At 40.8% G+C, this 27,450-nt stretch overlaps 1 protein-coding gene across 2 annotated transcripts in view; it reads right to left on the minus strand.

Annotated features, from left to right (window-relative positions):
* Positions 1-743: 743 nt before the first annotated feature.
* Positions 744-27,450, minus strand: part of LOC110980255 (protein tweety homolog 2-like) — a 39,404-nt gene continuing 12,697 nt past the window's right edge. Inside the window, exons 5-15 of one of the 2 annotated variants that reach the window (XM_022236770.2) lie at positions 25,746-25,841; positions 16,216-16,288; positions 15,050-15,125; positions 14,153-14,205; positions 13,391-13,483; positions 12,900-13,039; positions 12,188-12,289; positions 10,976-11,161; positions 9,974-10,033; positions 6,610-6,766; positions 744-6,286 (exon numbers count right to left, since the gene is read on the minus strand). In XM_022236770.2, coding sequence (XP_022092462.2) covers positions 6,191-6,286; positions 6,610-6,766; positions 9,974-10,033; positions 10,976-11,161; positions 12,188-12,289; positions 12,900-13,039; positions 13,391-13,483; positions 14,153-14,205; positions 15,050-15,125; positions 16,216-16,288; positions 25,746-25,841 — 1,132 coding nt within the window. In that variant the 3' untranslated portion in view covers positions 744-6,190. The remainder of the gene's footprint in view (positions 6,287-6,609; positions 6,767-9,973; positions 10,034-10,975; positions 11,162-12,187; positions 12,290-12,899; positions 13,040-13,390; positions 13,484-14,152; positions 14,206-15,049; positions 15,126-16,215; positions 16,289-25,745; positions 25,842-27,450) is intronic. The other variant, XM_022236771.2, reaches the window with a different exon arrangement.

Here is a 27,450-nt window from a genome sequence, read left to right on the forward strand (position 1 = left end):
TTTTTGTGCGCCTCCGCCTGGCGGAGAATTTTCCTTGAATTGGGGTACTGCACCCTTCGGGGCACCAGCAGGCGCGCCGGCGACGAGCGAAAACCTTGCTACTCATCCATACGGCCGTGTGCAATATGGGTGTAGTCTGTCCATCAATTCAAGCCCTAGTTGAAAACAGTGTATAATTGTATTGCTCAGGGCCCAATAACATGCATACCAACATCCCTAAGGTTTCTGAGACACATATTAGGTTATTGTCTGGTCCCTAATCTTTCAATTTCAGTTCTTTTCAATTTTTTTTTGTGAGTTAACCGATTACGTTTTTCTCGCAGCCTTTTTTTCAAGTGGCAACCCTCAACTTTCTCGGGAACCTAGGACCATTTTTTAAGCGTAGTTTGTTGCCATTCTGCTCTCAGAAGAAAGCCCAAAGACCAACGGAGTTAATCCTGGCAAGGATTTACACAATGTCACCATTTTGGGGCCATACAATCTCAGTTTTTCAAAAGATACTTGTACGATGCACTTTTAATGCTAATGAGCTGGCCAAAAATTCTCGCTTGAATTAGCAGATAAGTAAATTAGATAGGTTTGCAGTAGCACAATGGATATATCTCTTTTTGCGTATGTGGGGTTCTGAAAAGAACCGGTCACGGTGACCGGGTACTCAACGTTTTGGACAGTATGCTTGTCACCTATTCGGAACGATTCTGAACCACTCAAAACTCGTATAGAAATTACAGCACAGTATAGAATTATGTATAGCGTCAATTTCCATAGCTTTATTATGGTACTTTGCCTGTACCCTTTTCCTTTAAATCCCTTTAAATGTTCAAAAATTAACATCAAAACTGCTCGACTTGCACTTAAAACCTAAAAAGTGTTCTGAAATGTAACCTGCATGCTCTTCTGTTTGCTCGTAGTGAAAGACTTAATCATCAGAAAAAAAGTTAAGCATTAAGATTATATACAAACATGCCACTTGATGTCAATAACAAGAATGTACCCAACTTTGTAGGTTCCAGCAACTTGTGCACCGTATCGGGGGGGGGAGTATATTGAAATTTCTGAGGGATTGATTCCAAGTCCTCAATCATTCTGTGATTTCACTCCTGCATTCTTGGGACCATGTACTAAAGGGGAAACTCCAGTTTTGTCCTGTTTTCCCCAGGACCTCTTTCACTGCTGCACTGAAAAGTGACCCATTCTTGGTCCCTTTTTTCTGTTATAGAACAAGGTTTTGAAGGATGGCCTTTGATTTGCAGATAGTTCTTGGGGGTGACCCCCTTGCAGCAGAATAATGTTCACTTGCTGTGTTGTAGTCAGGTCCATCACACATCACTCAGGCTGCATCCGAATCTCTTGTCTAGAGCTAGGTCTAGGTCTTCACTCCATTAGAAATTGACCTAGCCGTAGCTCTGGAAGCCCGTTTCGGACACGGCCTCAGTCTCAAGTCAAATGGACGCCAAACTGTTTTCACACATTTAGGATGAGTGTACAGTAGCACAAACATTATGTGTTCGTAATGCTCGGTGGTGTTTGGGTCTTCGAGAGACATTTCTCGTTTAGTTGTAATACCTACAACAAAAAGTCAGGTTTCTGTTTTTGTACATTCTGCCTCTATTGTGTAAACCGGCAACCAGACTTGAAAGCCATTACTGTGGTGGCACAACACTCATGGGGAGTTGGTACGCATTACGTGCCTCTCCGACCGATAGGGTGTCGTAATTTGCCAAATGCATGCTCCGCCCAAGCTTAAGAATGCGTGTGTGAGTGCAGTGTCACCACAGTTAAGGCATCTCCTGGGATTAGTCTTATAAAATCTAACTGAATAGCAAGAATGGAATTAAACTAGCTAAACTAAAGATTACAGAGATAAATATATGTGACCCGCTCTGCAAAAAAGGGTAATAAGTCGCGCAATTCCAAAATATGTTATGGACTGTTCTATTTGGAATGGGCAAAATGTTTTCAAAAATGTGATTTTTTTGTTTTTCCTCTATTAACTTGTATAACATTTATGTTTCCAGAATTTTTGACTACAAACATGGATACTGATGAATAAAGATGAAAAATTGATCATTCAGTAGGAAATCTTGCATAGCATTGTGTTTCCAAGTGCTACACTTTCTGAGCTTTTTCTCAAAAAGTGCTTTTATTGAATCCGAAAATGTGGATATACAAATGTCTAAATATCTCCAGAACGCAGTGCACTACAGGGGCCATTCATAAATCAAATTGTTGCTTCTGATGTACTCAATCCAGCCATATCAAAAACTGATAACCTGAATCTGCCGACTTACTACCCATTTTTTTAGAGCCGGTGACATATGAAAGACAAAATAATTTAGATTTCTATGACACAAGGTGAGGGTTGAGGAGCAGCCACATGCATGTCCAAGGAGACTTGCATGGCTACAAACAATACCGAATCCAAACTGATTAATTAATCTCTAGGAGTCCCTAAATTCAAACCCGGTGAAGCTTATTCACAGCTGAAATGGAGGATCTGTAATGAAATGGATAAATCTGTGTAGTCCCATGGGGAAAAAAGAAGAGAATTTTGGACAGCCCTTGACATTAATTGATATGAAGACATCGGAATGTGCAGATAACATTTTTAAAATGACTTGAAATTATGCAACAAGATGTTAAACTTTTGCTTAATTACAGGCTACACTTTCGCATAACAAATTAACCGTATTATTTAATACCTTCAAGTGCATAACATTAACAATGTGTAATTGCTCTCTCTACATTATAAGTTTATTTTTAAAAAAATAACCAATTTAGTAAAAATTGTGACACAGAGTCTGGCAAGACATAACCATTTTTTAGGTGCACCAATAAAACTCTATGTATGCCTTGATTTTGGAGTGACACGGCCAACTGGAAGTTGAATTCAATGACATGGTAACACTACCAAAGGCTTAACCATTTCAATTTCAACAAAATCTGAATCGCATTATTTGACGTATGTCAATGCAAAAAAACAAGATTTGAATCTATAAAAATTCCGATAGTGTTTTTAATATATGTGTACCGGTATATTCTATGCTAAAACTCCACGTTTTTTTTCGTAAAATAAGTATAATTTTGAAACCTCTTTCAAGAGTTTATCCTAAAACTTTGACAGTCAAGGAAATGCTTATGTTATAAATACATGTATCTCAAATTTCAAATGCAACGTGAGTTTCTTTAAAACTTTTGACATGTTTACCAAAAGCCTTTTTTCTACTAATGTCATTAGTTATTTGTTAAAAATCTTTGTCATACATTATCTTTAATTTTTAACAAGTTGTGGAAGCCAAGCATTTTTCTACTGTGAAACGTGTGAAAGAAAATATCAATGTCTTATTATAGTACCATAGTCACACACACATTGGCAAAAGTGGAGGAAACAGAAGCACAACATACATCCTGCGCCATGGCAACAACTTTCAGGTAAAAGGCAATACCAGTTAAGACAATCAATCTATGTAAATATAGTAACATGAATGCAGCACTACAAAATCAGTCATATTTGCACCAAATTTAAACCCTAATTTCTTAAACTCGTTTAAATTAAAATATGCTTTCCCTACCATCAAGACTGATGGTCTAATTTGCAAATATCTTACAGATTGCTTCCTCGGCTTCTTACAGAATCCATCCCAGTGGACATTTAGTTGGCATTATTTCTCATTCGCATTTAAATGAAAAAAAAAAACCGTATATGTCAAATAAGTTTAATAAACCCAACTACAAAGGATCGACCGACCACATTAAGATAAGTGAAATTATCATTTAAATATTTAATCGTTGTACATTTGAGACAAAATCGACTTGATATGACCAGATGAACAACCCACTGGTATTGATGTCAGCAATTGCTGCACAAGATACTTTTGTTTTGTTTGTTCATTACATTTACATGAAGTATGCCAATACCACATGAATAAGATTTTACAATATTTACACAGCATATATTTGGGGGCAAAAAGTTCCCCCACTGAACAATTCAGGGATATCTAAAAAAAACAACACAGATGAAAAGAAAATGCAAAGCATTAAAAAGTATTAGATTTTGTTACAAGATGTGTTACAACAATATTGGCATACCATATCATAGAGGCTTTTTGTAAAAAAGTGCATAAAAATGTGAACGCAAATATCCAGATTTCAACACGTGAGAACAATGTGTGACATCTTGTCCATTTAAAAATAATAACATAAGTTCTGTTCCTTTATGTAAGGCTGTTACTATTGAATGGTTCAATCAGGTATAAAACTGACTGTCAATTATTTCTGTAGGCCTTCAATTGTCAAGGCACTGCTTTCAAACATGGTGGAGGTGTTCTGTGCCCTTCAAATGCTTCGATGGAACTTTCTGAAAAGGGCTTCACTTGCTTCACCACCCTGAAATACACAAAGATGGTTGGGGTTTTTAAAGAGTGCACGATGCAATTTCCTCGAGCCTCATTGGAGGGAGGGAGTTTGAAGTCGTCACTTCCAGGTACACTTGCATGATGGATGTACATGTACATGCCTGAAGCAGGGCTGCAAGCGACCCACGATGCTTTGCCATGTCTGTACATCCTGCACAAAATTCTATACAAGGGATTAGCCGATCCCCGTACCCTGTAAAGGGAGCAGTGATGAACGTATAATTCTACAAGGGCTAAAAAAATCTATATATACACATACGTTTAAGAGAGGACATTTTCTTATTTACCAATGTCCTCCCTCCCCGTGATAACACAACATGGTGGTGCGCCTGACTGGTCTTGCCCATCTGGCTTGAAACAGTAACAAGAAACGGTTTATCGTGGGTGCCTTGGGGGCGTGCCTTGTACAGATATCGGCTCCATTTGCTGCCTTAGACTGTTTGTCACTGGTCAAGAGGTACACGTGTACTATTGAGCAGATATTAGGGAAAAGTATCCGGCATGCACAGGCGTCGCCGGGAATTTTTTGTCGGGGGGAGAAAAAATAGATTCATCAGCAGCAAACTGAAAAACTGTTCCCGGTGAAAGGGTTTTTCCAACCAACTTGGTGATATTCATGACTTTTCCTCATTTCTTCCCGTTTCTTTTGCTTTTCTATTTCCCCTTTTTTATTTTCCTTAGTTGATTTTTCAGGGAACAGCAAGCACCCCCACCCCACGACACCGATGCTAGCAAGTACATATGGGCCTTGGGTCTAGGCTTTTGGATCACGGCAACTTACATGTATCTGTATGAAGGTCCTTATATTCTTGAATTGTTGCCAAACGTATCCCCAGGAATAACATTATAGGCACATTTAGCAATAACCTCACATCTAGTTTTCCCACACCACAGGCACCTGTTTTTCTTGACACACAGTTGCCATTTCTTCATCGATATCCCTTTGCAATGTACAGGCACTTCTGTATCGTCTGTCACGTTTTGCGGAGCAGAGTAAAATAGGTCTGATCAGAATTATAGCAGAGAATTATGCGTGGGTTAAAAATATCTACAGCCTGACTCAAAAAGTATATCCATGCCATACTTTTGAGTGTCAATGTTACTCAAAAAGTATCGTATAAAAAGTTTAACCTTTCAAGACCACGTGAAAAGACCCCGAATTGCGTTCAAAAACTTTTCACAATCATGTTCTAAAATAGTTTTTAAAACTGCTATAAAACAGCAGATTTCATCACAGCTTTCCATCTCGCCCAATTCTCCACTCACTGATCAAACTCAAGGCAAGAACTGTATGTCTTTCAGTGAGTGACAAAGAATCTAGAAAGAGCTTCAAAAAATAGCTTCAAGGTTCTGCATATTCTGGGGGTCAAGCTCTTCGGATTCAGCCTCAAGACACTGCAGAAAAAGACCTATGAGCCCCAAGCTGGAACAAAAAATTGAGAAATTCCCTAGCAACGGAGGCTCCTTTGGTCGAAACTGCACTTTGATGGTTCCCTAATGACTACGAAATGCAAGCGTTACGGTCGCATCGCTACCAGCAAAACGAACACTTCCGACCAACGTGGCTCTTTTCAACCGATGAGGGGTGTACTGATTCTGATTTTCATCAAATTATGGCTGCATCCTCTGTGCATGTCACAAGGTATACCATATTAATACACAGCTCCTTAAGGTGAGACGTGCTGATTGCTGCAGGCATGATTGGGCAGGTGATTGTTTCTTGAAGTTTGGGGTGACAAAGGAGCTCAGAGAGTTTCGTGATGGGCCCTGGTAGGTTAGACAATGCTGCCCGAGCTGAGACGAGCTTGTTGCTGATGTTGGCCGTTCTCTGCGTTACGCCGCTGGTTGTCACGGCTCATTGCGAGAGTATACTGTAAATGTGATCAAAAATGGTATTTACAAAAGTATCCGACATTCAAAACCTTCCTGACAATTGCTACACAGCAACACACTGTGTGACTGATGAGGACTGGAACTTAGGAGAACATGAACAAGATATGATGAAAATGTAGGCACCGTGTGGTCGTCATGAGAACATGAGGCCATATGTGGCACATTTGGAAAACAACACCAGAACGACATGTGAACACCCAGCTCATTACACATATACATGGACATCATGTCGACATGCTAACAACATGTGAATAACATGTGAACAGTATACGAACATCACACGGACGGACCGTGTACTTACGGAAGGGGGAGGGGAATCGTAGCCTTCGTGACGGACAGGTGGTTGGTTGGAGGAGGTCGATGGCCCGGCCCCTGTCGCTCCTCCCCAGCCACTGCTGGTCCCCTGCTGTCGGGGCACCGGCCACGCCTGGTTGGAGCTGCTGAGCCCCTGCTCATGGCTAACACATAGACAGAGAGAAATGCACAGACACTGGGTGAAGGTGGTGCCATAGTGCTTCTCTGAAGTACCATGAATGGGGGATGGAATGGGCCAGAAACATGATGAGGAGGATGGAAGTCAGCTCTGACAGGTTAGCAGAAAATTTGGTTGGTTGCTTTTGAAAGTTTTATAAATGGCCTCAACTACAGAACAAACCGCTCAATGCACAACTTGGAACTAGCACTAGTTTAAATGTAACTGTGGCCATTGCATTTTTATGAGAAACCATTTTTGTCAGTCTTGCTACTGCAGCTGAGCATGGAGATACATGTACCAGTATAAAATTGCCTTACACTGACATGAACAAATCTTAGGTTCCCACTCATAACCTGCGAAGTAAATTCATCCCATGCAAACTGAACTTACAATGCAGTTTGATGGGTTGTAACAACGTGGGTGGGAAAATTGCTCCCCAACTACTGTCAAAAAAGGCATGCGTAGTCAGAGTTTATGGACGAACTCCAATAACAAGACATTTAAAAGGAAAGAAAAAAACAATGTAAAAGGCATCTCTCATACCATCCAAGTCATCAGTTACATGTACACCACAATGTGATATATCATGTGCAACCTGTGCACACAATACCATACTTTGTGGTAAGGCAAAGTAAACGAATCATACAGGTGTATTCTGCTCTACAAAATGTAGTTCCCAATATCGCATCTACACAGTTGAGAAAGTTAGAGGGCCTGACGTTTCAATCCAAGCAGGATATTCCCACAGGCAAAATGCAAACAGCTGATGTTCATGTCTAGCTTGTGTTTGCAAAGGGTCAATGATAAAGCCAGCCTGAATGCAAAGCACAAACTCAGAAGCCTGATGTTTGGAAACACTGAAAATGGGTGACAATACGGACGATTCACAATAGTGCGCCCACAAGAGTCTGCAACGCGTTGGCCAATCATAACGCGTGAAATTTGTTGACCCTTTCCAAATGCACATTGGGTCCACAGATTTTGCACATTGTGATTGGCCAACTCTTGGTGGCACACCATTGTGAATCGCCTGCATTATTCTGGCAGCTCTTGCCGATGTTTCCTTTTACACATATTCTGTTTCAGTTTTGCCCTGTAGTTATGCGTGCCATTGCTTCAGGTGATAACCAAGCATAAATCATGGGGCCAACCACACTTCACAGTAAAAATGGGACTTCATTACATGTAAGGAACATTTTCGATGAACCAATGATGCTTCATGCGACTGAAAATGCTATTTAGCACATGCCAAGTTGTCAACATTAATTGGAAACATTTTGGATTTAATTAAATCACTCAAAAGTACCATTGCACATTTGTAGCATCTGCATCAACTTCTCATTCTTTTAAGATTCAAATCGTTGAAGTAAAATAAAATTCCTTCGTTTCAACAAACATGACAAATAATCCTTAAATTTTGGACATTCGGGCTTTTGTTTGCCTTTGAGAGAACTTTCACCAAAAATATCCCGCCGTGCACATTCATACAAGATAAGCGTGTGGCACAGACTGTGATGGACACTATTTTGCCATGCAGCGTATGGATACACAATGCAGGTGAGTGCATTGGTGTAAACTCAATCAGTGTTTGCAGCCTCAAAATCATTCAAATGTTAAAGGGACTCCAAATCATTATGTTTTGTTCTGAATCCTCTTCAACTCTGCAGCAACAAAAAAGCATTCCTACATTAATATACATGCATTTTTCTAAACATTTCTAGTAAGAAAAAGAACTGTCAAAATATAAAACAGGCAAAATGCCAATCACAAAAGTATGCAGTGTACATGTACCCCCTAAAGTGCATTGCCACTGATTAAAAGTCCTTGAACACTCACAAGATTCAAATTCTGAGCAGGTGGAGGGTGAAAATGTGTTATAACTTTGCAAAATGGGCTCATTTATCGACTTCTCTGCTGGTGAGAGAGAATAAAGGTGGGGCCTATAACTTTCAGGGTTCACAGCCGCCCTCACTGTAAAATCCCGTGACTTCCCTGGGTCTGCTAAGAACTCTGCCTTTGGTACAGATATAGTTGCAAAAAACCTGCGATTGACCACTTGCTTAGGAAGTGGTTTTTTTTTTCAAAATTAGGTTTGTCAGTAATAAAACATGAAAGGAGTGAACTTTACAAGATAGTACTAAATTTTAATCCCCTTTCATAATGAATTGTGATAAACATGTAGGAAAAAGATCATCTTCTTGCATCAAGAGTGGTCGACAGCCCCATTCCCACCCCTAGGCTCAAATTTTGAGGGTCATCCTTTGCGCACCCACATTCTGCTGGTGCCCCTGGCCCTTCCCACATGGACAAAATCCTGGCTACGGTTCTGGCAGATATTCTACAATTCAATATCTCCCAAGGGTTTTTTAATTTTTTATTTAATAAACAGATTTACTAGGCAAAGAAAATATATGCTTAGCAGAAATGCGTGTAGGTTACTAACCAAAAGGCCAGGTACATGTATAGCACTTGAGACTGGTTCTCTGCTTATTCCTACTAAGCACAGAAATCTGTCAGGCAGAGTTCCCTGCAAGCATTAGGGTTAGCGGTGCTAGTAAACAGGCAAAGGGCATGACTGCATTGCAGAAGTTTTTTTTTTTCTGAAATATGAGCATGAAGGCATGTAGCAAGGGAGAGGCCATTAAGACGGTAAAAACAGATCCACAAAAGAAGGTTAGCCATCGGCTTATAGAGCTTGGAATCAAAATTGTGACAACTCTATTCACACGAACTGCCACTACACTACTTCTTAACTATGGGTTTTGCCCCGACACCGATGTACATGTACGTGCATATTCATAACTCTGTGTGCTCAGTGACTCTGACCGACCAGCCGGCAAGCTTCTTGACTGAGTGGATATGATGTCTGCACTAGTAAGCAGGAGGTTGTGGGTTCAACTTCCCCCCGAGTGCAAAGCTTGTGAATTTATTTTGCAAGCTCTTGGACGCCAACAAGCCAACAGTATTACGAATACACATTGGTGTTTGGGGCAAAGCCCACAACTAGAAATTAATATCTCCCCAATGCAAATACATCTTTTGGAAACTACACTTTTCAGCATATAGCTAAATCCTTAAGAGTGAGAGGATGTGCAAAAGATTTAGTCGGGTGCCATGTGTAATTATAAGAGCAGCGGGCGATGCAGCCAGCAGGGGGGTGGGGGAAGAGGCTTCAGGGGACCCGACTTACCCTTCCCGCTGGAGGTAGTTGAAAAGATTCGGCGCGTCGCTCGGTTTGGGAGAGTGCGGTCTGAAAAGTTGTAAGTTTTGAAGTCGGATTTGCGTAACTTTCAGGAAGTGTGAATTGCCGTACCTAAGAGCTAAAGGCAAGGAGAACGGGGGGATTTCTGCAGTGCACAGCCGAAGAGCTTAGTTTCATCAGTATCTGTCCAATCTTTGTCTGATTTATTGGACTGGTTAGAAAGAAGGAAGGACATTCGTCATAGCAATTGCACTGCTGATTAGAAGAAGGGAACCCAACACCCATATGTCTCCAGTTCAAGCGCTAATTGGATAAACAAACATCGATGAAAGCTGCTACGACATTAATTGAAATGCACATTACCCAAAGATGTTTGATTTTGAAGCATGACAGTAACATCCTTGTCAAGAAACATTCGTAGAATATGCCCCAAAAAACACTGGTCAACTGATTAAATTACTTTGTTAAAGGTTTCACAGGGCATCAGGTTAATTTTGTATGATTTCAGCAAAAGAAGAGTTGAAATGATAACATACAACTTGGACAGAAAGGGAGATTATCTGTGTGTTAGCCATGGATTCTTGATTACGGCAAGAACCCAGCACAATTTAATTCGGTTGAATGGAAAAGCACCTTTACTGATTTCATTAGTATAAATGCAGCAAAGAAAGAACCAAGTAAAGCTAACATTTAGACAGTTGACAGGGCAACTGCTGACATCTTTCAGAAAGCTTTCATGGACTTCAACCAAGTCTATAGAAATAATCTCGCTCACAAAGACAACCATTTTCCACAAGTTTGCTTGGTGTCATTCTTTTTGACGTTTACCCTTTCCGGAGAGCGGGGCAGACAGTGAAAGAGGCAACTTTAGGCAACTATGGTGACCTGCAGCCTCCCCCTCCGAACAGTGCCAAAAAAAAAAAAAAAAAAAAGGACGAGCCAGATTTTCGTATTCACAGACCAAGACGCTGAGAAAAATGATGCCCGTACCTGTAACCCTGCAGTGAGCTGGAGAGAGAAATGGGTCTAGCGCGGTGGTCCGATGGCAAGGGCGCTGGACGGTTGTCCTGCCTGGGTGATGGTGGATCCATGTTCCTCCGGTAACGTTCCAGTGTCGCAGTGTTGTCATTCGGGGGCAAGAAGGGATCCTCCTGGTCTACCGCGTAGGGTATTTTTCTACAAAGCCAAAAAAACAACAGATTGAACGATGCACCAAGCTATGAGGGACGAAGTATAATTTTGAACTTTTTTTTCATAATTTTTGCAACAAAATTGTATTCTAAACTCAATTTGATCCATCCGGCAGACTAAGCAGGCATACTATGTGGGCGACTGTGTCAGCATTTACAAGTGATTTCCATTGAGCCCACCCACCGTCTTAAAAGCTAACTGGCGTGGTTAGGTCAAACTGCCATTTTTCAGAAATCATTTTTTCTTTCATGAACTGTTCATCCCTGGGATCTCTTTAAGTGTCCGAGAGCTGTTCTCCCTTGGTCCCAACTTGGAACGAGGAAGGAAATTTCAGTTCTAGAACTTCTGAGGAAAAGCTGTGCCTCAAGGATACACCTATGTCTGCTGCACCATGCTGGTCTTATCGCCCCGACCAAAAGATATTTCTCCTTCCGTGGGACTCCCACTCCCACTCCGGCCCCTAGATACTTCCATTCACAAGAAAGCACTCAGCAAAGAGGTATAACAGAAAGCAGAAACGAGAGTAAAATGTGGGCTCTGTGTATACCCACTCGAAAGGAAATGTGTAATTAGATCACCGTCTATGTGCAACACTTCCTTGGTATGTAATTACTCCTGCACTCGGTTCGCTGAATCAGATTAAAGGATGAATGAACAGCTCCCTCAACATGCCAGATTAAGCATTCCCTCACTGATATTCACATGTAACGTAAACAGCCCCTTATTGCTTCTGATGGGAATCTCATTGGTTAACAGTTGTCAAAATTGATACGCTACGCTGGTCAAGAATACCCATCTAACTGGACGCATCTAAATTCACAGTTGCTATGGAACATCTCATCCCCATAATTGTGCCCCCAAACCCTCTTGACTTAATTTTGTTATTTATCAAATTGACATTTATTAAATCCGACGTTATGCAACCGACGTTATGCAACCGTGTTGCTCACTTTCAAAGGATTCTAAAGCTTTGCCTCAAGTCATGTATCCAGTAAGAGGCAGGGTACCAACCTTTTGGGCAGTCTGCCATTCAGATTGATGGTGCACAGGATGACGAGGGTGAACAGGAGACCAGCTAGCATGGCACTGAGCAACATGATTGTGATTCCAATCCTAGATATGGAGACAAGAAACGGAGTATCAGGTCATGTCTTGTGTGAGGTAATCTTGACGTGTCAGTTTGCAGACTCTCACTCATCAAGCAGCTTTTGCATCAAATTTTAACACTTAACACCTCTATCGTCTTTTCTCAGAAAGTTTCTAGCAACCTGTGAGCTACATGTACTCAGTCTTGTGCTTTTCAGCTCCTTTTAACAACTCCTGTTCCACACTGAAGGAAAAATTTGAGGCCAATTTTATAGAGGGATTGCTGTTCACTTTTTTTTTTCAATGGTTCCTTGCCGCGTTCAAGGAACTATTACCGAGTACCAACAGTAAGGGGTCTGTGGGGCCAGTTTCATAGATCTGCAAAACATTGAAATCTGGTAAGTGATGAAAAGTTCTTTTTGACAAATGCAGGTTACCAACCAAAATGACATGAATTCTATACATCTTTTGACTGATTCACAGCAAATGTTTGCTTAGCATATCAATTTGCTAGGCAATAATTTCTGGTTGGAAACTATAAGAAATTGGGCTATTAGCAGAGGGAAACACTTTCTTGCTATTCAAATGCTGCGTACCTAGCCTCCTTATGACACTTGGCCTCTACACATGGACTTACACTGAATCATAGCAGACCGAGTGCAGCGAAGTTATGTAATCTTTATGGACTCCGGACGTGGCACAGTCTAGGTTTCCTGAAAGTGTCAACACTGAGGTGGTGACAGAATTTAGAGCAGTCTTGGCTTGTGCAACCACAGGCTGGGGGAAAAAAAAAAAGAAACGACAGGTGTCAACCGATGTGGCAAGAGTCAGGTTGGCGTAACGGTTCTTTCCTCACCTTCTCCCTCTACAGCCCGAGTTCGATTCAGTTCAGTTTCGGATTTTCTTGAGGCTTGCCAGCCACAGTGCCTCGGATGCTTTGGAGTAATCCTTGGTTCCATACTTGATACTCCATGGTATCTATGATAAGGGTGAATCTCTGCCAATGGTGTCGGCCAAAAAGGGAAGCTGTTACTAGGTCACACAGCGCCCTCTTTCGTTCACGCGCAGCACCAAATGGGTGTTAAAACTGGACATGGTGGCAATGAAAGTATGGTGTGCATTGCTTACTTCTGCTCGAGGGTAGAACCCTTTGGATAGAGAGGCTATTTTGTCCAAGGTAGTTCCTGCTAAGGCTAGATCAGTGTTTGCCGAGGACAGGTCCTGGGGGAAAAGAATGATACTTTGAGGCTTGCAGAAATGTAGTGAATCGTCAGTTTACTTCTCCATTTTGTAATAATAAAAAGTAGCGTTGGATAAACTTCAGTTTAATTTTTCTTTTTTGTCAGCTGTATACTGTATCGGACAAGAAGTAATTTAAAAAATTTTATCCCTTTTTTTGGGGGGGGTCAAATTTGAAGTAACTCCCATTCTTCACCTCGCAAAGAATACAGATTATCGAGAGCACATTAATGATGGATTTCCCCCGAAAGGTTGGAGCTCTGTGAAATCGGTTAAAGTCGGATGTTTCAAGGGAGCAAAGGAAATTCGTGGCAACTTATGTCAGCTATGTAAACAGGAAAGGGCAACCTCGCATTTTCCATTTCCTCGAAGCTGTGCATGAAATGAAACTGCAGCTGGATTTGAATAGTGAGAGCCATATCTCCAACCATCTATAGGGGCAACTAAACTGAGTAATTTATTTCCTGAAATCTTTCACTGAAAAACCAAGGACCACTATCTTTCAGGTAAACAGATTCCACCCTGCGGAAATACACATGTCAAGCACCGAATGACTAGTTCAGTCAGCTCTGACGTTTTGCCATTGTTTATTCACAGAACAGTTGGCATGACCGATCAAATCTGTCCCAGCGGTCCATCGCATCCACCTACCTTGCTGAAAGGACTCGCTGTTTGGCCACATTTCATGTAGTACTTGAGAAACTCTGCCGACAGGATAATAGAAGCATTGTGAAGGGAACAGATATGAAGATTTTTGCAGTACAGTACTTGTGGCATTTAAAAGGTGACAAACACAAAATCCTTGAGGGTTTGGTGACTTTTTCCAGAGTGAGGGTTTCTCCACTTCACAGAAACACTGTATCTTGTAGTTCATATGCTACATGTACATGTGTGCATTTCACGTCAAGTCAAATGCTTCTCTAATAAAAAGGAAATTCACAGAAAAGCGATATTGTCATTTGTAAAAATTGGTAAATACTGCATTCCAACTTTTCAAATTTTCACTTCTGGATTTCAATAACTTTCTTATTCCAGCCAACCGACAGCATATTTGACACTCAACTGAGATTTGATCCTGCGATGTAAGGTACACACAGTCATGTGACATCAATAATGGGCATAAACAGGGGATCCAGAACGATGGGGCTCACATGGGGCAGGCCATGCCTCCCTAGTGTCTGTATTTTTAAGAGATGCCCCTTCCACCTTCCCCACCTTTTCCCTTCCCTGTTTTCTTCTTATGCTCTTGACAGGTTATTAAAAAGCATTAAAGATGGAGATTACTGCTAAAAAATCCCCCCCTCCCGTATATGCTGGGTGCCCGCTTTTTGTAAATGTTGGACTCGCCCCCGGGCATTACATGTGTGGTATCCATCCAACATTCTATTTCACAGACAGTGCGTGCTCAGTGCTGTCTGAAAACCTGTGAGAAAAAGCACATTACAAGGCTGAGCATGCTTGCATGGGGTTGAGTCATGGATTGAAGTTTGCAATTTGTATCTCGGATGTCACATTCAATCGGAACACACTGCCAACTTCATTACATACCATCTGTCAAGTCCGTTGACATCTTGGCTTGTTTGAAAATGAAGGTGTCTGGATCAGCACAAAAATCGCTCACACCCTGCAAAGGCACGAAGAACATTGCTATGGGTCCAATTAATTTTATGGAGAAAAATAAAGTTTAAACCAAGAGATGCCTGGTGCAAGTTCTTCCTTACAGCAGACTACAGTTTTCCTCATTCGCAACGTATCTGAGTCTCGCTGATAACATGCTGCCCTCTGACCTTTCCCTCAAATGTCCACACGCTGGATTGCCACACACCCCTGCTGACAAGCTTCAAACTCAGTTCGGCCAAATGGTGATGTTATAACCTCAAACATCATTTATATTGGACGTTTAACTTCAGCATCTGAACATTTACATGTCAGTTGGAAGACAACGGATGGCATCCTAAGTTTGGACGTTATTTCAGGTAAAGGGTTCTATAATGTACATGCACAGCATGCTACAATCTTGTAATAAAACACTGAGTTATCCTCCAAAACATTTTTTTTCAAGCTGAGCAATTTATATAAACTGTTGGCATCTCCATTAAAATACCCTAGGAAAAGCTGGTAATCAAATTCTTTTACTACTTTTAAGCATATACCTGTATCACAAGAACTTATTGCTCACTGCGAATAAACAGGAAATCACATCAAATTAACATCTTCACTCAAAGCTTAGGAAAGGGTCAGTGAACTCCAGTTTTTAGCTGGGATATTGTAAACTTCCCAGATTTTCAGTCTTTGCACTATTGGGGGACAAGTGCGACCTGGGTAAGATGCTGTTGGCAAAGACCTAAGATAACCACATCACAGCATGCAGCATTAATATTAACCTTCCCTCTCTTTTAACCATCAAGAACAGTCACAAATGCCTTCCACTTGATTTCCCCCAGTACACAGACACATATGGGAAATTTGACTGATTTTGACTGATATGACAACTGTGTCAAGAATGTATCTTAGCATAGGAGGGTTAATTGATTAGTAATATTTGTCCTGTAATTACCTTGGTCACTGCAAATGATGTTATGATGTTAAGCAAAGTGCAATGTTCCTTATTATTTTGCTGGTAGGCCAGAATGAAACTGTAGCACCAGATGTACTCCGATTTCAATTTCGTTCGTATCATGAAAAGGTAATGGTCACAATGTGATACAACTCACCAGTGAGACAAATGTTTCAGCAGCAGCCAAGCACCAGACTATCACCATGCCAATTACACACAGTATGGCCGAGCTGTTGAATAAAGGCCACAGATTTGAAAGGGGGAGGGGAAGGAAGACAGGGTGGCAGACAGCAGAAGGTGAGGTTGAGGAAAAAAGAGAGAACATTACAATTAAATAAAGTGTCACAAAACCTTTAAGGATCTTTCAAATTCATTCACATATAAATTTCAGTTAAACAAAGAATCTTCCCCTTACTGCTTCTCCACCAAAACATTTTGATAAAATGCACAATCTTAACAGATATTAAAGGAAAGACATTAATATACCGTATTATTACAACCGAAAATGACTAGAACACCAAAAAAATCAGGATTTGTTTCAAAGAAAAACATGACTAGTGCAAGCTTTGTACATGTACATGTACACTGTATAGGAGGATATAAAAGTAGAATAATTACATGTACTGTAGAATGCTGAATACAATGCTCATTGCCGGTGAAAACGAAAGTGACAGTGTTTTTATTACAATAACATTTACTCTTCTATAGTGATGCAATCTGAAATTAAAATTGAAACTTTTATCAAACGCCCACCATTTTTTGCAAATGTCCAGCAGTACTGAAAAATTACCTTTTGAAACAAAAAGACCTCACACTGCAAGCGAAACTCATTCACTCGACAGACTTAAATTTGAAGCAAATCAGAAAATCTTCGCTCTCTGTGATATGCTGGAATTTCCATGGCATTTCATGCTTCAGAGAAACAGATAAAGGAAATAAGGCCTCCATGCATTTTCCTCCCCACAAGAGTAATGCTAAAGATTACCAGCAAAGTTAATCACTTAATACATGTCTCAAATTCTGCCATCCTGATAAGAAACTTTCACCCCTTTTTCTGTCGAAGTATCTTCTGAACTGTTCTCAATTTACAATGAAGGGTTAAAAGGTAATTTTTTTTACCATTAGCCAGCAGAAATATTTAGCTAGTGAGTTCAACAAAGTAACTCACGTACTTTCCTTTCAGAATCATTCACAATGTACATGTTGGTGCAGTCACGAACTGACTCAGAGCATTGTTATCGGCATTTAATAGAAATATCAGCCTTGCACATACCGTACAAACCAGTGACAACCAAAATGTATTTTTAGCTTGGCAGGTGGAGTAGTTTACACACTAGGTACACGACCAAGTTTGGAAGAAGAAAAACAAGAAATCTCCTGCATGAGTAACCACCTGATGACGTGTTGTGTTTGTGGCCTTCGGAGCTGCAAAATGCTCAGTGAACTATATTTAGGTAGAAGTTCACTTAGATTTGTGACAAGGAAAAAAAGAAAGAAAACACATCCAAATGCTCTTTTTTCTGTCGTGGCCAAACATCTGTTGCATTCAAGAGGGAAGCCAGCATGTCCAATGCACCAGGTGCAAGGACAGGTGGAAAGACAAGTGCACAGGGTGTGATGTTCAGTCCAGGCCCATGAAGATTGAAGGAAATTTATTTGTTGATAGTCCAAATCACCCTGATGAACTTATGAGGGATCTCCAGATGTTAAGGTTGTGGCCCTGAAGGTTTTCAATACATCAATTCTTTTCACTGTTCCCCACTCTGTACTTCAGATGAAATTTCTTTTATACTCAGCTAAAACTAAAAAAAAAGTCCAACACACTGATATGTGTCAATGGACCAAAGTTTAATTCTCTGACCCAAAAATTTGAGATACAGTATATGCATTTACATGTAACAGTGCCTACTGATTTCTTTCAGACACAAGCTATGTGGGCTACATGATAAAAGCCTCCGCACATTTTAGACATTACCATTTTCAGTAACCATGGGAACAAGACAGAATTTACATATCTCCATTGCCATGTGGAAGATTATGTAAATATTTCTGCCATATCAAATCTGACAGTAAATCAGTTTGCCTAGATCTACAGGTACATGTACATGTACATGTATCTATACATCAGTGTAATGTATCACTCAGTAGACCACGTCAACAAGGGACACGCTCTCCTGTGAGTCCATGGTTTCCTGTACAGACAAGCTGACCACTTCTTTGATATAAATACCCCTCAACCGTGCCCATAAGTATTGGTGCTGAGACAGATGCTACAGAATATTAAGCAATTTTGGTCTACATACAAGTCTGCCAAGAAGCAAGTGGTGTCAGCGTACCCTTTCAGGTAACACAAAGATTCTTCGACAGAAATTCTGTAGAAATATGTCACATTTCAATTGTTTAATTTGATTTGTTCGCTCAACTGAGAGCAGCTTGTTATGGAGGTGTGTCCCATTGTACTTAAACACAGTGTTAAACAAAAATATCAAAAATGTTTGTCTTCTTTCTCTTCGTTGTCATTAATTTTGTTATTATCAATTCCTCTTGCATGTACATGTACATGAAATTCCAAAGAAAGTTTATCACACTGTACAAACTGGAGATTGAACTCCGCTCCAGAAATGTTCGTCTCTGAAAGTCTAACCCCAAAACCAGATGTGTGCATTATTTTAATTCATAGTTCACTAAATAAATTCAAAAGGGGGTGCAGCTACAGGGTCGAGATTTAGCATCAACTGAATCAGGATAAACCTTAAATGAGTAGTAGGCCTGACGCATTAACTGCTCGCTTACTTGCACTTGTTATTTTCGAAGGGGATTTCCTTGCAGGACTCACTGTTTGCCCCGGGCCCAATGAGGAATGTCTAATGAAATAATGAAAGAGTTCCTCGAGCTCAGTCCCCGTCTCCCACTATTCCCGAGGACAAACCCCCAGTGACACTCAGTATGACTTAGAAGGGTCATGTCCACCTTCCTCTTCCTCATCTATCCTCCTGCCTGGATTAACAATCTTGGACAAGTAATCCTGCAGGTATGGGTCCGTGAAATGGACAAGGTCTGGTGGACAGGTTTCCAGTCTGCAGTGTTTCAATTCTGCATACATGTAGATTCAAACCATCTCTTGCAAAACGGGTACATGATCACATGTAAACATACATGTATATGTACATGTACACATCGCCTCATTTGTAAAATGCTTACTAAGATGAATTTCACGGAAAAAGAAAATTTCTGCTCGATTAACATTCTTCACTTTTGGGCTCTTACTGTATTGTTCAAGACAGTGAATGGTCAACCCTCTTTTAGTAACATTCTTTCCTTTCTGAATTTTTCCGTACATCATTCTGACGCAAATGTTAACAATTCATTCTACAATCACAACACAAGTAAGATGAAAACAGAAAACTCAAGACCGCATTTAATTTATTCATTTTTACTTGTCGAATAACTGAGGCACTCTCCTCTGTCTCTGCATAGTGCCTTTGTGGTGTACCATTATCATTCATGTATGCTGAGACTGGTCTTTAACTTAACCAAGAAAAAAAAACTGAAACTGATACATATATCTCAATTATCCACCCACGACACGTTCCCGCTCTCAACCGCATCTTTCGAAACTCCCAGGAAAGCTCGATGACAATTTTTAATTTCCAGATAACCAACCCCGGATGTCTTCCCTCTGCTAACGCATCTCTCTATCGGTGACCCATCAGTGCGTGTCCATCTCTCGATGGAGGCACCTATCCTGACGAATCGTCTTCCCTCCGCCGAGTTTTTACCTGAGCCCGAGAGTGTCAACAGCTTCAGCGCATGCCAGGCCAGCCGAATCCCATCAATTATGCGCAGTAATGAGAACTCGATAGTCGACCTAACGAGATTGGACGGTGCTTTCCAACCGATCAGAGAAACAGCAAACCTCTTTATTATCTTATAAATAAATTTTCATCCTGGAACCTGCAGACGGGAAAATCTCCCCCACCCCACCCCCATTTCTTTTCTTCTTTTTTTTAAGGGCAGCGAGACGCTGGAATCTCCCAGACTGACTAATCTGCCCCGTGGCAATCACGCGGTAATGCTGAGGTGGGAAAAAGTATTGAATTCATTTGGGTGCTAACTTGACATAGCTGGAGAAATTGGTGTCCACTGTCCGCCGAATGAACCTCCCTTAAGTGCAGCTCCTGGCACTTCTCTGGCTATCGCATGTTAGGGCATCGAATGTGATTAACTTCCTCTGAGGTTTTTGGTTTCATGCGGGTACATGTACATGACGGGCTCAGTTGCCTACAATGTCCACATTTCTCATTGTTCACTGAAGCATTTCTGGGGTTCTTATTAAAACTTCTCATATCCTAAGTGTACACAAACATTGTACATGTGCATTTATCAGTTCGCATTTTGGAGATATCCCACGGTGTTTAAAGTGGCTTTACCCTAATCATCGCTCAGCCAAAAATCAGCCTATTTCAGCAGCATTTGAATGGATTTGAATGTTACCGGTACTTCCATTACCACATTTTTACGTCTGTTCTTTTCCTTATCCCTAGCAGTCCCAAGTCCTCCAACTTCAATATGATTTTACATACACCCTGGGGGTTAGGGTTATTAGACAAGTTACCCCTTGGTAATTTGTGGTCTTAAGTTCTGCTCTTCACAGTTTTCCCATCCTTTTTTTTTCACCCTAATGAGGTACTGTGTCCAGTAACAAAAGCTGCAGTCATTTAATAAACCACTACAGCTTACCAGCAATGTGCACCGGTTGAGTTTTACACATGTATAAAATAGGTACATAAATAGGTACACGTACATGTAGGTGCTAGCATGGAGCTTAATGAGTTTCCATAGCATGGCAAGGTGTTATTCGGCTGTTGAAATGAAACTCCAAGGAGGACGTACATGTACATGTATGGAATGTTTCGTTATAGACTGCAGGAATGAACTGAGTGAACATGAACTGTGCTATTATGAAATCATAAATACATACATGTACCTGTAAATGTTATCTTTGCACAGCATAACATGTACACGTACGTTGCAACGGGGTTCTCCAATCGAACTATATTTTTTCAGGAGTTCACTTCAAAATTGTCTTACAAGAAATAAACTCTTTCCTACGATTGAAAAGCAATAATACATGTACATGTAAATATATTAGTTTCTTCATAAATGCCTATGTAAACACCTCTTGACTACACACCGCAGTGCGTGTACTGTTTATATTGAAGCCCCCCCTCTATACTCTCTCTACACATGTACCAGTGCTTAAAGGTGAGAGATCTCTTAATATTTGACAAAATTTAAGGACGATTTCATTCTTGAGTTTGTCAATGACAAGCACACATGCATGTTTTACACATTCAGTCAGTCACGATTGATGCTTTCAAAATGCTGCCCACCTCAATGGTTCTCTTTCAAGAGGCTGTTGGCTGAACGGTAAGATAGCGTGGTAAAAATTTTGCTTCACATTTTACCAAATTCAACACTGATCTACATCCTCAATAAGTCATGAGTCTGGCTGCATCATCATGGTTCACTGTGCTACACAGACACGACCAAGACCTCACAACGAGCTCTGCAAGGGAAAGTACACGTCAGCGACCGCATCGGTGCACAAGCTCATTACTCACACCTGATGTCACCTGTCATCCCAGATGAGCATATTCATGAAACGCGACTCTTCTACAATCTCAGTGGGCTATCTCATCTCCTCTGAATGACTGACTTGCTCCCAGGATGATTAGCAGTCCCATAACTCTGTATAATGTTGGGTCTACCAAGACTCGCGGTTTCTCAGAAATCAGGTGGCATTTTCTTATTGCACCAAACTGATTAAACCGAGTTTATGTTCCAACATACATGCAATGACCCATACAATCATTAAAAATTGGCCTACATGTACATCTTGACGCATGTTCAAAACAGCACCTGTCGGCCTTCATTCCTGAAATATGTGATCTGTCACAACAAAATGAGTGTAAAGTCGCATTGTATTATTTCCTATTTTGAGTGTTCTAAGTCATATTGAAGTGGGGGTCAATTTTGGGTTTTGTAATATTTGGAAAGAGAAACCCGTCTCCTATTAATTCCAAATATTTCCCAGAATCACATATTTAAAAATATCTTTTTCTCAGCAATTATTCGTTATTATTCGTGCCTGGTCTGAAATGTTGAAACAATGTCAGGAACAAAGACGCAACGCTGCCAGAATAATGTCACATTGTCACCTGATACTTTTACCCTAAGTGTTCCATGTACATACCACTGGAAAGCTCTCTTCCTGCTGAATAAAAAATACCAACATATCAGTTTTTGAAAATTCCGACTTGCAGCTCATTTTGCAGTGACAGGTCACATATGGAAAGGGCCGTAAATGTAGCTGCATACATGTAGATGTACATGTACGTACACAATCCTGTCAAACATGCAACACCCAATAAAAGACCACCCTAACACTCTTTATGTGCTCCACTTATATGAAGTTGAAAAAAATAAATCTGTAGTTAAAAGCAGAATGTTCTCAAACCTGCAAAAGCATCCACAGAAAAAAATTACAGGTGGAGGAGCAATATCATAACCAGAGCTCCATGAAAAACCAAAAGAACAGAAATGTTCTTTGTGATCAGGAAATGAAATAAAACCTTCTGGACAAAAATTGGATGATCTGATTACACTAATGGTCCAAACGACACTAATTTGTAATCAAACAACAATTCTATCTAAGACTAGGCTTCCTGAGGCATACATAATACAGTATATCAAGCCTCCAAGCCAGCAGGCCCGGGCTCTATGGAATTGGAAAAGCCAACCAGGCAATCAGGAACTGGCAGTCTGGGTTCCCAGGGCAGGAACATCAAAGTCTGGGGTGTTTGGAATGCAGCCAGCTCTGCCATTCCCACGGGCAACCCAGCGACGTTGTTTCCGAGTCCTAGAGGTCTCTTCTTGCATGCAGCCTGCTTTCAGCCACCCCGTGGGATCCCAAGGTTGAAGGATGTATTTTTTCCCCCCCACTGATTTCCCAGCAGGGCATGAGCTTGACAATTTGATATTTTCTCTCTAAACTTACTTCAACAGATCGTTAAACTTGATCATTAAACATGAGAGGTTTGTGGCAAACCCCCCCCAAAAAAGCCAGAAGATGCATGTACATGGGTCAACTTAGAGGTATCTTTCTACAAGCGAATACCTATCCCTAAGAATCTCTGCAAATTTTCAAAAATCACATGTACATTGTACATGTGGCGTACTGGATGATAATCTTACTTACTTTCACCATAGAAAAAAATGGCAGATTAAACAAATGAATACAAATAAATGCTAACCCTGCAAATTTAATTTTAAAACTAAATGTACCGGTACATGTATATCATGTAAAAACTATCACGCAAAAACTACTCCATCTATTTCAACCAACATGGCATTAAAAAACAAAAGAAAAATCTTTGTGACAGTGACAAACGTGATAAAGACACAAACATGTACCACACCTGTATGTAAACAAGGATGGAGGCACCAGAAGAGGTCAATGGCTTATAATAGACGATATGACACTCAGTGCATCTTTAATCTGGGCCAAGAAATGGAAGTGGACAGGAGAATAACCCATTAGCTTGTAGCCCGTAGTCAAGTAGTGCTTTATCTTCAGAAGATGCCCCTGGCAGGATTGTACCATATCTTTCAAGGGTCTACTGCTCTGGTTGGGAGGTTTCCATTAATCAATTTGCATATTTTGGATGAATTATTCATGAGAGGAGTGGTACATACATGTACATGTCGGCTTCACTTGTAAGGCAATTGGTTTTCTGCTGAAGCAGACAAGAGATGGCATCAATGGAATACATGTATGTTTTTCTACAGAGGAATTAATGTCCTAAATTGTTAAGCTGGAAAGCTTGTTCAACCACTCAGATGACAAATTTGCTCTCGTGTGATATACTAAGAAGCAGCAATCTCTTTAGAAGTTAAGAGATGAATTTTTGAATTGCCAATTTGGCAAACTCCCTGAGTTTACAGACATTTGGGACACACTGCTTCCTGAAAACTAAGGCAAACAGGAAATGCTTCATTACTCATGAGTGGAATCCTGAGTGGGACTTCCCTGCAGATAATTCCCCAACACCAATTCACTACGGGTACCTGCTGCTTATTGCAGACACAATCAACCTGAATCTAATCAAGGATAAAGAAGAAAGTCGCTACTGGGTCCCATCGACAAGGGAATGGCCCCTTTAATTTTCTTCAAACGGTTTGGCATCAGATGTTCCCTCAACCAAAGTCTGTTATTTCTTTAAGGGGAGGGGGACACAAATATCTAGAGCAGTAAGAAATACACGTACAGTGTATGTCTAAGCATTTCACAAAAATGACAATTAAGTTTCCAAAGATTTCTAATAACAGTACAAGACCTCAACCCCCCCTCCCACACACACAAACAGCCACTGGTAATTACACTGCAGTATTTCCAACAAGCTTTACAGTGCTGTACATGTACGCACAACACCCCATGAATGCACAAAGAGACTTAACTTACACGATGCAAATAATATTTTACTGCCTGGGATCTGCATGTCATAATATGCACTAGCCAGTGTGATACAACGTTGCAGTACACATGTACATGTAAATGTATGCAGAGCTTTAATCAACATACATAAGATGTACATGTACAGTGTACAAGATGAAGGCCTACACACATGTACATGTACATGTTACAAGTGTACATGTACGTGTGTACACTGCTCTCCTTTCAGGCTGTTCATTCACCCCAATGGATAACATTGGTGAACCAGTAGAAAGCCACACCATGCTCAAATGCTGCAAGTTCTCTCCTTGAAGGTTAAATACTCGTGAATACACTTGATGTAAGGAGGAAAAAAGTGACTGCAGTACCTTGGTCGGCGAGGTGAGATAGTGGGGGAATATTCTTATGCATAACTGAGATTTTTTGGCGCATACGTGAAAACATTTGGCTAAATATTACAGCTGAATCTCAACAAGGAAATAGGTATGTTTTAATTTGCAGCAATGCAAGCAAAACCTTCCACATTTGAGAGCAGATTGGCACGACAAATCTATCGTGGCCATATTGGACGTTGGCCAAATGAAAACAACTGATCCAAGTAAGAAAATAACAATAACTACCCGGTAAGAATGATGAGATGGAACCATAAGGTGGAATGCACCCTTTATGTTCCCCAGGTTATAAGCTCCATGCGTAACATCATCAGGCTGAGGTACATGTACAAGTACATATAAAACTAATGTACCATTGGCCAGGTCCAAAATGACTGGCTATGGCTGGCGATAGCACAGAAGGCTATGGCAGGCACTGGCTTTAACAGCTTCAACTGTTTGCTACAGCCATACCAGGTAGCCAGGAAATGCGGACACGACTTAAGTCACAATATCTAGCACATCAAGAGTCTAATGCAGGCTAACTCTTACGACCTGCGACATGAGGTCAACTCATTTAAATACCCACCCGCAAACGAATAGGCATGCACAAGTTATAATTATTACAGGCCTGCTGTTTTTCCAAAGACTGAAAGTGAAACTGTTGTACAGAGCCAACGATGCTTGGCTTTTTTTATTTTGGCCTTCCTGAGAAAGTCTGCATGTACACCATGTGGAAGTAATCTCTTCTTCAAGAGTGGTGGTTCTGAGAGGTACCGGTGAGCGTAAACTCAGGCCTACCTGATAAGTGAACATCTCTTTCCTGTGCAGGCTCCACATAGAACTACCAAACAGATGATCAGTTCAAAACAGAAGACACCAATAAAACCACCCCACCTGAATGCACAAAATGGAAACAATGAAAAAACATGAAGTTATCCAAAATGGAATAGATATGACAATACGAAACTGACAACTACCCCTGGTAATACACAAATGTACAGAGTACACATGGGTAGGCATTCACCACGTTCAGGGGGCAAGTTCTTTTGTTAGAGAAATTTGAACGAGTTGTGGGGACATTTTTTAGTCCGACCCCCCCACGTTTTGGTCCCCACAAAAGAGGTGAAATGTCAAGTGTATGTCCCTATAACTACGGTGCAGAAGTATATACATATACAATGTACATGTACCACTGTGGGTCAAGTTTACATGTATAAGGATAGCTTTTGTCTACTAAACAGTCATATCAGCGCATGTCCTAGTACCGGTTCTAGGGATACAAGTATACATGTACATGTCCTAGTACCGGTTCTAGGGATACAAGTATACATGTACATGTCCTAGTACTGGTTCTAGGGATACAAGTATACATGTACATGTCCTAGTACCGGTTCTAGGGATACAAGTATACATGTACATGTCCTAGTACCGGTTCTAGGGATACAAGTATACATGTACATGTCCTAGTACTGGTTCTAGGGATACAAGTATACAGTGTACATGTACATGTCCTAGTACCGGTTCTAGGGATGCAAGTATACATGTACATGTCCTAGTACCGGTTCTAGGGATACAAGTATACATGTACATGTCCATGTACCAGTACAGTATGTCATGTCATTTGAATGACAGAAAGATTATTTGAGCATTTACATGTATAAGTTAAAGTACACGTTTGCGGGCATGGAACTTTTATTTTATTTGAGGATCAGCTTGAAATACAAAAAAATATAGTTTTCTCCCATTTGCCTCTAAATGCATTGCCAGGATGCAAGTTGATGGATGAGTCATGACAAATATGAAGGCGTGCATGTATGAGACCTAATTGCAACCTTTAAAAAAAGTAGAAAACACCGCTGAGCAAATTTTGCGCCAGGCAATAATGAGCGAGGAACCAGTCCTCAGTAATCTACAAGGTACTTTCCATGACACTTTGGCTGCTGACCTGTTTTTGCTAAGGAATCTGAAAACAGGATACAAGTAGGAAGGAGAGATTTGGGGGAGGGGGGCTCTTTAATGCTGATTCAGTGTGCAGGAAAGTTTCAACTGCTTCCAAACAAAGGCAAGAGAGCCAAGAGTGTTTGTCTCAAATTAAATGAAGAATGCTTTAAAGGGTACAAGTTGCATTTTTTCAGGAACAAGTCTGGTTCTTGCATCACATTCAAACTACAAAGATACATCTTTGTAGTTTGAAATATTTACCCCTGCTCGGGAGTAGGGTTAAAAGAGAAAACCCAAGGGTTCAGCATTTTTCCTGGACAAAAGCATCTAGTGTGAATGTCAGCTGGTTTGAACTTAACCCCAGTTAAGTTCCAAATGCTATAACAGCATAACACCAGCATGCAAATACTGGTCAGATGGGCTGCCGTTCTCGTACTCGTAACGTCAACCTGGCATTGCGCGATGTAAACAACAGCTGCTTGTGCATGCGCGCATCATTGTGGGATAGGACTTCCGCCCACAATTCATTTGAAAACTTCTAGATGAGCAGCTTCCGTATACA

This window comes from Acanthaster planci, linkage group LG07 (genome assembly GCF_054643075.1).
Source record: "Acanthaster planci isolate LZ-2023a linkage group LG07, COTS_SCS, whole genome shotgun sequence".
In the NCBI taxonomy this organism is placed as follows: Eukaryota; Metazoa; Echinodermata; class Asteroidea; order Valvatida; family Acanthasteridae; genus Acanthaster; species Acanthaster planci.